The 13,577-nt window shown below is 34.9% G+C and overlaps 3 protein-coding genes across 4 annotated transcripts in view; 1 reads left to right on the top strand and 2 right to left on the bottom strand.

The window, feature by feature from the left end:
• Window positions 1-1,910: 1,910 nt before the first annotated feature.
• Window positions 1,911-5,127, bottom strand: LOC106102849 (S-adenosylmethionine mitochondrial carrier protein homolog). The gene is made up of 5 exons (XM_013282442.1): window positions 4,865-5,127; window positions 4,194-4,314; window positions 3,765-3,910; window positions 3,080-3,334; window positions 1,911-2,591 (listed from the first exon to the last, which is right to left on the bottom strand). The coding sequence occupies exons 1-5, from the start codon at window positions 4,922-4,924 to the stop codon at window positions 2,319-2,321; spliced, it is 855 nt and encodes a 284-aa protein (XP_013137896.1). The 5' UTR covers window positions 4,925-5,127; the 3' UTR covers window positions 1,911-2,318.
• Window positions 5,128-5,789: 662 nt separating this feature from the next.
• LOC106102914 (cilia- and flagella-associated protein 45-like) lies at window positions 5,790-9,928 on the top strand. The gene is made up of 12 exons (XM_013282531.1): window positions 5,790-5,879; window positions 5,949-6,141; window positions 6,629-6,830; window positions 7,357-7,492; window positions 7,630-7,765; window positions 7,857-7,992; window positions 8,080-8,258; window positions 8,614-8,763; window positions 8,915-9,019; window positions 9,141-9,220; window positions 9,344-9,440; window positions 9,743-9,928. Exons 1-12 carry the CDS (start codon window positions 5,791-5,793, stop codon window positions 9,821-9,823), a joined length of 1,584 nt encoding a protein of 527 aa, XP_013137985.1. The 5' UTR covers window position 5,790; the 3' UTR covers window positions 9,824-9,928.
• Window positions 9,929-10,207: 279 nt separating this feature from the next.
• Window positions 10,208-13,577, bottom strand: part of LOC106102913 — a 5,644-nt gene continuing 2,274 nt past the window's right edge. The window contains exons 4-7 of one of the 2 annotated variants that reach the window (XM_013282528.1): window positions 13,421-13,480; window positions 12,386-12,546; window positions 11,104-11,204; window positions 10,208-10,764 (exon numbers count right to left, since the gene is read on the bottom strand). In XM_013282528.1, coding sequence (XP_013137982.1) covers window positions 10,563-10,764; window positions 11,104-11,204; window positions 12,386-12,546; window positions 13,421-13,480 — 524 coding nt within the window. In that variant the 3' untranslated portion in view covers window positions 10,208-10,562. The remainder of the gene's footprint in view (window positions 10,765-11,103; window positions 11,205-12,385; window positions 12,547-13,420; window positions 13,481-13,577) is intronic. The other variant, XM_013282529.1, reaches the window with a different exon arrangement.

Below are 13,577 nucleotides of genomic sequence, written 5' to 3'. Positions count from 1 at the left end.
TTCTTACAGGCGCCAGTTAGCTTTAACACTGCTAGTTGATTGACATTCCAGTCATTGTGCTGATTGACCAACTGTACTGGCTAAGTCTGAACCGCGTATAAAACCACACCGTCGATAAAACAGTCCATCTCCAACTATTTTTTCGTTAGATCTTTATTTATTTCCTCCACGTTTTTTTAAATATGTATTTATAAACCTACGCATATCTATATATTTGTTTCTTTTATACTTATACATTCGTATCTCATTTAGTCCTGATGAAACAACCGATTGCATGTGTATTAAAGCCATTATGATTGCCGTCTCTCTTTCGATGCTGTTTTACCGACCTACATTTTGCAACAGTTAAGGCCTGTCACACCACTGGCTGGAGGCTCAGATAGCTCAAAAATGACGTCACAGTCAGATAAGATATATGGTAAAAGAAATCCGTTATTTCCATCACATATTTTACACGTTGGATCAGACAATTTACAATTTGGTGGGATAGGCCTTTAGTAATAAAATAATTTTAAATTGTGTTAAAACCAAAATATAAACTGCAACTTTGTACGCGTGATAATGACCTTTTTCTATCTCTTTTTAATGTCAAATTAACTTTGTATTTATAAAAAATGTTCTCTATGTGTTTTTTGTTATTTTTGACCGACTTCCCAAAAGAAGGAGGTACTCAAGTCATCTGTATGTTTTTTATGTTACGTCATAACTCCGCCGCTAGGACCGATTTTGATAATTCTTTTTTTATCCGAAAGGTAATGCTTGCAGAGTCCCATTTTTTTATTTGATTGTTTTTTAAGTGAAAATTATCGCCTAAGTCATAAAAGTTATAAGCCTTGTAATGTGATTATTATTTTTAAATTGGTTATGGAATTGGTTATGTTCGGAATTTGCAACTGTTATGTATTTAGATAACTAAATATATAATTAGAAATTCTGGCTATGATTGTCCAAAGGAAAGATTTTTATTCATTATTTACTTGTTACATATATTTAATATGTCGTTTTTAATTTTATTTTTAAAAACTTTGAACAAAAAACGGTAACGACAGTCAAAATAAGTTTCTCGAATAATTGTTATATTTGACAGTTTCTCTTTTTAATTTTATTTATATGTACAGGTTTTTTCTCTTAAATCATAGTTTACATCACTTTCTTATGTGTAAAGAAATTAGTTCCCTATTTCTCTGCATTTTTATTCCGATAAAACTTACCGTGAACTCCCAATGTCGAAAAAAATGTTTTTTTTTTTAATTCTCTTTGAAAACAAACAAAGTTTTCTTGCATTATTATGGACAATGGTAATTCACGGCTTTATAAATAAACAAATATATAAAATTAGAATCAACAATAAATTCAGATAGAAACCTTTTTTTAACGACTTGCAGAACTGTCACATCTTTATTTCATTTAAGAAGTGCACAGTTTAAAGTTTTCGAAGGAATTCGATATTTACTCTTCGATAATCATTAATATACGTTTAATGTTATTTCTATTATTTTGGTTGTGATCGATTTAAAAAGATTATTTTCATATTTCATTGATCGCAACCAAAAATGCGCGCCAAACTGTCAAAACGGAGTTAAATTGTAGAATTTTTAGGTTATATGTATATCAATGTAAAAAAAAAGTTCGTAATAGCGTTAATTATAAATAATGAAATGTAAAGATTGTATTTTTGTCAACAATAAAATGTATTTAACAAGTTTTGCTGTTGTTTTGTTGTTTGTTGCCAATATTGCCAAAAACAGTAAATATGGAACAGGACTTGGGAATAAATTTATTAATAGATAAAAAAAATCACATTATCTCCGGAAATAAAACTAAATGTATTAACAAATAACATTTATTTATCATAAAAATACAACAATTTATTTACTTAAAGTAACATTTTTTACTTTGACACAACTAACATATACAAAACCATTTATTATATTTTTTGTTCTTTAAGACATAAAAGTTTATTATAAAAATAATTTACCCGTATCACGCATTTTGACATAAAATCCCTAATAAATTACACAATGTAAATATGTACAAAAATGCAAAATTTCATTTAATGTTTAACACAAGCAAATATTACATATTCATCTGTACTTACATAGATATATAATCTATAGATGTGTCAAGCAAGTTTGACGTTTACTCGAAAATCAATTTCCAAACGATTTTAATAAAAATGACAACACTAAACCCTAAGAAAAGCCCTCCAAATTTTTTTCCTCACTCTTGACTTAACCAGTATCTATAGATTATACATCTACATAACCTTAAATGCGAAAAACAAAAGCACTTAAACATAACCTAAAACAAACTTTACGCTACCTCAAAAAATTCTCAACCAATCTTTTAGAATCATCATAAACACCAAAATAAACAAAACCGCCTAAAGTAAACGCCATCATTCGAGGCAGAAATCCCGCGTAAAGACCGCGGAATCCGGACTCAGTGTAAATGCTGGTCAGGACCGGACGTATCCGCAACTTTCTGGTCTCCGCGTAATCTTCGGCAAGCATTATACGAGTCTTTGCGAGATCTAAAGGTGTTGTCACCGCGGCTGTAAAACCGCCCGCTATCGAACCGCAAAGAGCACTCTGGTAAAGAAAAAAATCCATAAACAATATAAAAAAGCAATAAACTTTCAATTAAGACATTCTAGAGAAAAATATGAACCAAATGACACCTCATTTGTTAAAATCGGTCAAGTTTAGAATACAAGTAAATGTCTCTGAGTGCGACAGTAACTAAAACTGACCATTTAAGTGTGAATTAGTAAATGCAGTAATAAAATATTTCTTACAATTACCTTTAAACTGCTAAGTTTTTAAATTAATTAGGTAGTTGTTCCTGCTAGTCCCCTTGGAATTAAAAAAAAAACAAAAGCAAGTAGCCTATGTTATTTTTCACAGACTATCCTCTATGTCTATGCCAAATTTCATCGAGATCCGTTCAGACGTTTAGGCTACAAACTCTAACAAACATCCATCTAAACTTTAGCATTTATGATATTAGTACACATGGTCGAATTACGAACTTTAAAATATTACAATAAGTAAAAAAAAAATAAACATTTATCACTAACCTGGAATCCAGTAATTTCTCCATTATTCCGATCCTTAACCATTGTCTTCAATAACTCCCAAATCGGTAACTCAATCAGACTGAATGGAATATCTCTCGCTACTGTCGAAAAGAAACCTCTGTACAGACCATTCCTGAATCCATCTGCTTTGTACGCTTTCATTAATATGGATATAGCACTTATTTTCTTCAAACCTACGTAAGTTTGTTTCCTTTGCTTTGCTATTTCTGTCGGTACTCTTATAACACATGCTAGCTGAAACAAAAGATTATGGGAAATTTCTTTTATATGGCAACTAAGTAGCAATCACCAACTTGGATTTGCTGAAACAGCGAAGCGACTTGTAAGAGTAACCTCAAATAACTAGACCTATATTGAAAGACTCTTTCAAAAAACATAATTATTACATAACATAATTTACTACATATACATGACGATTGTTGGGTTTTTTCGATACAAATGTTTTTTACAAACTTTACCCTTAATTCAATAGTGTCCAGAGTGAAAAACAACAAATTTAAAAAATCTACTGAACTAGTTAAAAAAATACGTGAGATTTTGACTTTAGTGTGTTAGTAACATATAATATTTTTTTGCTACAAAAAACTCCGTCGATTTAAGGGTTAAACCATTCCATCCATATGATACACTATTTAAAAAAAACATGAAGTATTTATATACTTACCAACTCACCAACACTGGCAGCAAACATATGAACCAAAGGTGCATACTGCGGCAACACTAACGGTTGGAGCACATTCTTAGTTGCTTCATAACTCACAAAGAACAAAGCTGTTGTAGGCATAGATGTAGCTGCTACTGTCGCTAAGCCTGGAAATTTGATCATTGTGATTAGAATTATAGATAACTAGCTGTTGCTCGTTACTTCATCTGCATGAAATTAAAAAATATAGCCGATATTCCCCACTGATAACATAGCTTTTTAATGGTGAAAGATTTTTGAATTTGGCCCAGTAGTTTTTGAGTTATTTCAATACATACAAGAATACAAATCTTTCTCCTTAGAATGTCAGTGTAGACTAGCGACCCAAACCTTCATACAGGTCCAAGATCACACTAGAAAGGGTGCTAGTATCAGTACTGTATATGTTACCTTTATACACTCCTCTAAAGCCTCCTGCCTTCTGGAAGCCCTGCTCACTCTGCAAGCGAGTCTTCAATGTGTCTAAAGGATATAATGTCAAATCTACTGATATACCCGCTAATGCACCACCCTGAATAAAAAAAACATATATTAATAACTAACTGTTGCCTGCGACTACGTCCGCGCAATATTAGGATAAAAGTAGCCTATCATATGCCCATCTGTCGGCTACTGATCAGTAAAAGTCCAGTCGAAATTTGCCCAGCCATTTCAGAGATTACTCAGAGCAAATGCGGCTTGTGGAAAGACAGACAGATAAAACAATTTTAAATGCGTTTTTCGTTATCAGAAACGCAAATACACCATCTTCCTGAAATCTGGATTTTTTTTTATATTACAAACAGACACTCCATTTTATTACATGTATAGATAATGAACTATTTGACGGAATTTCATCAAATACTCACGATTCACATCTTACTCAAATTCTATCAAAAACGAATCTAAAAAAATCATTAAACATTTCTTAGTTATTTAATTCCTATTTACATAGACTTAACCGTAATCTTACAAGGGCAAATCCTAGGAACACATTCACCAGGAAGTAATAAAAATATTCTATGGTATTGCATCATTTATTTATTAACGTTTTTATTAATTAGAAAAGTAAATTCACTCACTACTAACGACGCGACGTAAAAGTTCGCCGTTTTCGGCTTTTCCTCCGATGAACCAGTCATGATCAGAAATTATATTTATCTGTTTAAACAAATCTTCAACTTTTTCCTATAACCTCTTACATAATATACTAAAGTTATTAAATAAATAGGTATTAAAAAACACGAATAATTACTACATATTATCAATCACTAACACCGTAACACATTAAAAATTCAGGTTTTTTATTCATAAAATGTAAGTTTTTTTTTATAAATATTACAATTTCAAATTCGTTGTTATGACATTTACCACGGGGTGACCCTTTTATAAAGTGTTCAACAATTAATTTTATGGGTGACCAGTTTAAAATTAAATTTTCTACCTAAAATAAAACGTATTAATTACCCCTTTCTTTACTAGGAGCCGTCAGAAATCCCAATATCTACAAAAGTTTTAAACATCTACTTATGAGTGTGCCGGTAAAACACAACAAAATAGTTGTAAATTCAGAACAGTGTCTCAAAAATTACCCAAATAGTAATAAGTACATAACAGGGTCACACATAAAACTGTTGCTATGTTTATTTAAGTCTATCTCGGAGATTCACAAATTATCTATATTATCATCAAATAATAAAAAAAAATCGTCCTTATCAGATAGCGCAATATGTTGCAATTTAATACGTAACATTTAAGTACTGAGAATGAACGTTGGCCTATATTTTGAACAGAAATCTCAAATATCTTAAATATAACATGATACTTATATTAGTAGATAGGTAGGGTCCATTAACTACATATTTGTAGAGATCAGAGTAATGGATCTTTTACTCTGCAATCAAAACTAAATATAAACAAACTTTTTGTTGCTAGGCGATGTTTAAACATCGATTGACATAATTTTATAATTTGTAGATCTCGCTTTTTGTAATATAACAAAACTAAAATGCCCAAAGCGTTGAGAAATTATCACGAGGGTATTCCCTACCATAAAGTACATAAAGGCAGTGACCCAGGTTGCTACCAGCTTCATCGGTAAGAACAAGTAATTATATTTTTTGCCTATAATAACCAAAAGAGATTTATTAAAGTTGATATTATCAGACCTTCAGAATGCCGTCTAAAATTTCCAATCACGAATAAACCGATTCACAAATGCGAAATACCCAAGAAACAATACACGCGGGTCCCGAATGGCGAGAGTTGGAGGAACTTGATAATTCCCAAAACTGAACCCAACTATTACCCCGCCGTCATGCACAAGTCAGAGTTCGAGAGGCTGAAGAAACAAGCCAAGGTATTAAAGCTTTCTTAATTTCGGTTGGATCATACTTCATACTTACTAATATTATAAATGCGAAAGTTTAGATGGATGGATGTTTGTTAGAGTTTGTAGCCTAAACGGCTGAACGGATCTCTACGAAATTTGGTATAGATGTAGATAATATTCTGTAAGAACACATAGAGTACTTAATTTTTTTTTATTCCACTCGGTTGGAGTCACGGGCGAAAGCTAGTATGACATATTTAAATTAACTAGTAGGTAGTCATATGCGTAAGTTTGTATGATGCAATATTAGTCATCATATCGTTATGGAAATCTAATCTTAATACGAAGAACGTCGATTTACATGAAAAAAAAATGAAAAAAGAAATTCATCTTATTTAATTAATAAAATAATTAAGTGACACATCTTCACAGCATCCCATTACAATATTAAAATAATATAGCTAGCCAACAATAATTTATATTATAGTAATAAATAAAATACTGTTCTTAACAGATAGTAAGTCAAGAGGAACAATTGAAAGCGATGCACGAACAGGAAGCAGCGATACAGAAAGCGGCGAAAGAGTCTGAGGAACGCAAGCAGCTGTTGAAGGAGAAGTTGCTGCCGCAGCCGGGAGCGCAGGTCGCAGCCGGCGCCGCGGACCTCGAGCTTGAGGGACCGGATCAGACTGCCCATACTTTGTCCAGGGCGGAGAGTGAGTTTCCCAAGAAATGAAATCTTGGCCTAGTTACATCTAGTTAAACAGTTTTATCCTTACAAGAGATCAGAAATTCTCCTCTAAAAATATTATGTAGTGATAATAATAATAATAATAATAAAGTCATTTAATCCATTCAGAAGGCAAACATCATACACTTAATTACACAGTTGACAAAAATAATGACGGAGGAAACGAAAGTTTTACAAACAACAACAAAATATATACAAATACACAATAATAAAGCATCAATCAAAAAAAATCATAACCTTTAATATTTTTTTTAACTAAGTTTGCTATGCTGAATGGATAAGGCCTTTACTCAGCTATGTGCTTATTACAGTATAGCAATAAGCGTTTGTATTCTGTAAAAGCCTTTTGTGGCAGTACGTCAGTTGCAGCATTAAATAAATAAAAAAAAAAAAAAATATGGTCATGTTTATAAGTGAAATGGAAAAGAGAGGGAAAATAAAATAAAGCTGATATTGATATACTAACGAAAGTCGATGTAATGTGTGTGTAGTTCTGAAAGCGGATAACATGCTGGGGCCGCGGCTTTGCAACCGCATCATCTTAGCCTCCAAATGCCACGCCATCCGCGACGCGCAGATCGCTGAGAAAGATCTCATTAAGAAGGAGCTAACGGAAGAGGAGAGAAGGTTAGCAAACAAATGATGTGCTATTTTTAAAAGTACGCTAATGCTGTCTGTTTCCTTCAAAGATAATCATTATAGCAATATTGTAGTACAAGTGTTAAGATCGGAGATTCTCTTTATCGATTTTACATTATTATCAGACTGGATGCGATAATGGAGGAAAACCGTCAGGCGGCGGTGCGTCGCGCGGAGCAGGATGAGGAACGCCGACACCAGCTGCGGCTGCAGAACCTCGCCGCACTCAAGGAGCAGATACAAGCGCATGACACCGCCAAGGTAACACACAAACAATATTTTAACTAAAATACTAGTAAACCAGAGATAGCCGATCTAACCGTGTAGACTATAACGTTTATTTATCTTTTAGATAATGGAAGCGGAACGCATAGAGGAAGAGAGCATAAGAGTGAACCAGGCCAACATCGCGATGAGGATCGACGAAGCGCAAAAGCTGAAAGAAAAGCACATGCGCCAAGCAAAGCTGAAGGAAATACTCGACCAAGGTAATAAGAAGAACAATGACTTCTACTACATTTTATAGACTGTTATATAATATTTCAGCAACAGTATATTAGTAACTTGATTTATAGGTAACGCGGAACTATTATACTTCAAGCAACTTCAGAACGAAGAAGAGCGTATCCTCAATTTGCGTATTTCAAACTTTCTCAAGAGTCGTCAAGAGCGCGAGTCGCGCGCGCGCGCTGAGGCGGAGGCCGTCAAAGCCGCTAAGCAGAAAGGGATTGATCATATCGCTAAAGCACAGAAGGTAAAAGCCTTATATACTATACGTTACGAGACAAGTTTGGTCCAATTATTTTTACGTATCTCATCAATCTTACTTTTTACTAATATTGTAAATGCGAAAGTTCAAAGGTATGGATGGATGTTTCTTAGAGTTTGTAGCCTAAATGGCGTAACGAAAGGATGGTCTGGATGGAACACATAGGCTACTAACGATTATTTTTTTTAATTACACGCGGACGGAGTCGCAAGCCAAACCTAGTCTTTCATAATTAATTAAATCAACCAATTAACACGTGATCGCTGTATGTAACAAAGTCTCTCTAGTGTTCTTCAGAGAACGTCTGTTTATGTATCTTATTGTAAGCATTGGTTCCCAGGCGGAACAAGAGCTGAAGGAGGAATTGGAGAGGATCAGGAACCTGAAGATCCAGGAGGACGTGGAGAGGGAGTACCGGCGCAAAGAGCGTGACGCCGCCATCAAGAGGAACCGCGACATGAAGCAACTGCACGAGGCCAGAGTGCAGCAGGTCAGTACCAATATGGCTAAAAGAACAACTAAGATTCTTAATATGGTTATTTATGAGTTTCCAGGCTGAAAATCACTGAAACCAGCTACAAATATACCCTATACATGGAAAATACTGTGGTTCGTGTTAACTCTGCATAAGTTTATTCTAGATCCACGACATCCATCGTCTGATAGCACGAGAGATCGCGAAAGACGAGCAGAGCTTCAACAACGCGGCTAGACAGAACGAAGAATTCCTGCGTAAGGAGAAAATGGTAACAGACCAACGTATTCCAACGATTAGTACATTTTCTTATTTGTGTGTGCATGACGCTTGATCGAATACAAGATAAAATTAACCCGGTTACCGGTAATTGAATGTTTTTGCTGTTATAGTTGGATGAGCAGCGCAAAGCGCGCGTCGAACGGCACCGTCAGGAGATTATGAAGCAAATTAATGACAAAGAACGCGCCAGGTAAGGTTTAAATACTCCAAGAAATATTTAACGAGATATTATGTGGTTTTTATTGATATATTGGTTAAATTACTGTGTTGTTCCTTAAAATTGTGTAATAATCGTTTACTTTCCTTTTTATAGAACGGAGTTGAGAGAGAAGATCCGTAACGAAGGCGTCGCGCTGCGCATGGAGCAAGATCAGCAAGAGAAATACGAAAGGAAAATCATTAAGCAGAAGGTAAATGTTGCCATATTCAATTTTTTCTACCACTTTCTACCGTTTTTAAAGCTGTCAGTTTAACGAATTAGCAATTTGAAAAATTATATGATTCCCATACGTGCAAGCCTTGGGCATTCACCAAAGTATCGAATCACTGCTCTTGGATGAAAAAGCGGATGGCGTTTTAATTGTTATACGACAGCAAGGCTTAAAAAAAATTAATTTTATCAACATAAGTGTGTTCATTTTCTCATAAACATACTTTTATATTGAAATTAGTTAGTTTTATGGTTTTAAAAGTGAATATTTTGACTTTGTAGGTGGCGGCTATGAGACAACAAAAGGTGGCCGAAAAATACGTCAAAGAAGTTGAACAAACTCTCTGCAAACAAGGATACTAAAGCAACCAACAGACAAACCAAGAGAAATTATGATACGAATTTTTTATTATTGTTTAATTATTGATTTGGTAAATTATAGAATAAAACGAAAAATTACAAATTGAATCATTTATTTACATATCTTAACAATTCAATACATTTAAGTCAATTTCTACTAAAAAGTCAGCCATAACAATAATAATTGATATAAAAATGTCAGTTAAATATAGACAGACAGATCAAACATAAACAGTCCACACTTTTACTAATAAATGTAAAATTTTGTATGTACCCACACAACTCCAAAATGAACAGATCTGAACAAAATTTGTACCAGAGACAGTAAAAGGACATAGACAAATATTTTTATTTTTATTTCAGTCATGGGCAAAATAAAAATTAATGTTACATCAAAATTCAAACATATATTTCATACTCCAATACCTGGCCAAGTGAGAACTGGATAAGAAGCCTCTTAGTTATTGTACAGTGTTAAGAAACCTCTAGAAGCAAAACCAAGAGTTTTTTACTTATGCTATTACGGCTTTTGCCTGCTTTTTATGGACAAAGATGTCATTTGGACTCTTGCTTGTCCAGTAAAAACTATAATACTAAACTTTGGATGTATGGATGTTTGTACTTATTACCAAAACTTACCAAATCTTGACAAAATTTGTCACAATTGACACATATTAAATTAAACACCACATGAATATTATTTCATAATAAAACCACTGAAATGAGTCCCTTCAAACACTAATCACTTGTCAATGGTCTTCTCTCCGAGTTCCACCACCTTCACCAGGTTATCCTTGAGGGTCTTCAGCTGGCTGAGGAGGTGGGAGTCCATCAGGGAGAATGGTATGAAAGCCTGAGATTGCCGCAGCTGCCTCGGCTGCAGGGACAGCATTGTGCCATCTTTCAGCATTATATTGCAGCTTGCTTTCTCATCTTGTTGCATACTGAAAATAAAAACATTTATTAATTACAAGAAAAAGCAATTATAATCTATTTATGTCAAAAATTATAATAATATATTTAAATCCATCCTTTCCATATAAAAAAAAAAAACATACAGACATATTGAGAACTACCTCCTTTTGGAAGTCAGGCTAAAAAGAGTGGAAAGAGAAAGGTACTAAAATCAGGCCTCCAATACACACAATCATTAGACTATATGTGGAATTGTTCCTACTTCACGGCTGTCTTCTGTGTGGTAGTATTGCACTTGCACAGCTGCACAAATCTTTGTGTGTGTGATAATATTAGTCCTGAACCTTTGTATGGATATTGATACATACGCGTACACGGAGGGCACCAGCACGGGGGAGCCCGACATGGAGACCACCATCTCTCCCTGGCGCGGCTGACGCAGCACCGTCAGCGGCGTGTGCGGCGCCACCTGCACACATCATTCACATCTATACTATTATAAAACTTGCAAACATTTCTCATTAACAGCTTTACAAATAAACGCGGTATTTATACCGAATTAGGAATAAACCGAGTATAAGCAAAATTTGTACTAATATTTGCTTATACTCCGTTTATTCCTAAGTTTAACTTTATATCGCGTTATTTGTAAGGCTGTAAATCGACAAATCTATTTATTTCCATAAACTCCAATAGCTGGCATACTTGCATGTAAGTTAAACGCACATGCGAGGAATAGATATGTATGCTGGCATGCCAGTGAACCAATTATCCGGCACACTTGGCCAGTACTGTGAGACAGCAGCGCTCAACAAGTCTGTCAATCAAGTGGCACATTGTGATGCTAACTGGCGCCAGTGAGTCCATACAATCTATGACCCGGACGGACTGGCCAAGTATGGACCGCGCATTGTCGTGCTCGCTACTGACATTAAAGAATTAAAATTTAAGCAATATTGAACTAGCTTACAAGTATTTTGAACACAATATATGTATTATACGAATTAAAGACGGCTCAATTCAAGTTTAATTTTTTTATTTTAAGGTGGGAAACGAATTGAATTCGCGCACCTGAATTTGCCAAGAAAGCGAACCGATAGTTGTCCATATACATACGATATTTCAGATACGTTGCCTACCCTTATTCAACGGAGGAGACGTACAAGAGGATATTACCCCTTCGTAAGCGTCTTGTCCACCGTCAAATCCACTCTCCCTCCCCATCTTTTCGTATAAGAAAATAGTGGGAACGAAAAGGGACTAAAGTGGGACCTCCGGCACTGTACGCGGAATTATTTCCACTTCACGCCTGTCTTCTGTGTGGTCGTGGTATTGCTGGGGGCGAGCCCAACAGTGCGAAGATGTTAAAGCAGGCTCTACCACTGTTTGATCTCTGACTAGTTTCGAATCCATCTAACCATCACTGGAATGTTCCATGAAAGTAACAGTTTAATATTTAAGCACCAATAGCCAATGGTTTGGGGTACGGACTACCGATTTTGCGGTCGATGGTTCGAATCCCGCCATTCGTCTGACGTCCGATGTCGAATCATATCCTAGCACTAGCCTAGAGCTTAGTGGAAATGGTTAAAGGAAAAATATCAGTAAATTAATAAAAATCTACTAATCTTTAAAAAGGCCGAAGTATACCTTAGGTGTAATAGCGGGATAGTTGTTAGGATTCTTGTTGTACATAGGCGTCCTGTACACGGAGCGGGAGCGGCTCTGCGTCTTGCTGGCGGTGTGCGCGCGGCTCGCGTCCGCAGACCGCGACCTGCGCGCCGTCTTACGTGCTAACGTGCTCGGAGGACCTGCGGATTACATTACTTTAAAATAACAATACTTAGGGCCTGTCCCACCAATGGCTAGAGGCTCAGAAAGCTAAGTGACGTCACAGATAGAGTGCCAAAATCCGATACTTCCATCACATATTTTATACATATGTTGGATTGTTATCTGACAGTTTACAAGAATTGTGGGACAGGCTGTAAATGTTACAATTAAATTAGCTGTTAGAACACCCTGTATCAACAAGCTTTGATTACTTAAATTATTCATGAACAAGTTAAAAAGAAAATCATTTTGTTTTATCAATGAAAAATCTATTATATTTGACTAAATACAAATGTATATAAAATATATTACTTATGGAGCTGACGGTGTACAGTTTTATACAAACAGAACACATAAAACCTTTTATAAAGTCATAGTTAAGAACATTTTTAAAACCAAATACTTAACAATCTATCATTACTTAATTTAAGCTTTGTTGTATTATTTGTGCAAAAGTATTAAATAAAAAAGTAAATAAATACTTTTTACAGCTTAAGCAGTCAACGAAATTCGCCATAATAGCGAACATTTCAACCTTTAATCAACAGATGAGACATACAGAAATAGGATATTTCCCCTACCTATGCATCCACTTTTTTGGATTACACAAAACTGACCCTTTCCATCCAATCTTTACAATAAGAATGTGGGAAGAGGACTACCAAGGTTTCTAAAAATGGCTTTATTATTATGGATTTAGGCCTAGAAAGAGATAGATGGAATGCGTAAAAGGTGACATGATCAAAGGAGTGACAGAGATGACGGAACATACCTTAACCTGGAGAACGGAAACCTATCTGCTATGGGAGTAGGATAAAAAGATAGAAGTTTAAAGCATAGATAGCAACTTACCCAATGGTTTCTTGCTCTTTCTTTCTCCGGAATCATGGGCAGAGTTTTCAGTGAGGTAGCCTGCCCCAAAAAGCCCAGTTAGTTGAAAATTGTGCTATGATGTTAGTTGTGCATCATTAAATGACAAAATAATGATAAATTATCAAACGACAAAATA

The sequence above is a fragment of the Papilio polytes genome, unplaced genomic scaffold (assembly GCF_000836215.1).
Source record: "Papilio polytes unplaced genomic scaffold, Ppol_1.0 DF823901.1, whole genome shotgun sequence".
Taxonomy (NCBI): domain Eukaryota; kingdom Metazoa; phylum Arthropoda; class Insecta; order Lepidoptera; family Papilionidae; genus Papilio; species Papilio polytes.
Note: the sequence above shows the minus strand (reverse complement) of the source record. Positions and strands in the feature narration are given on the sequence as shown.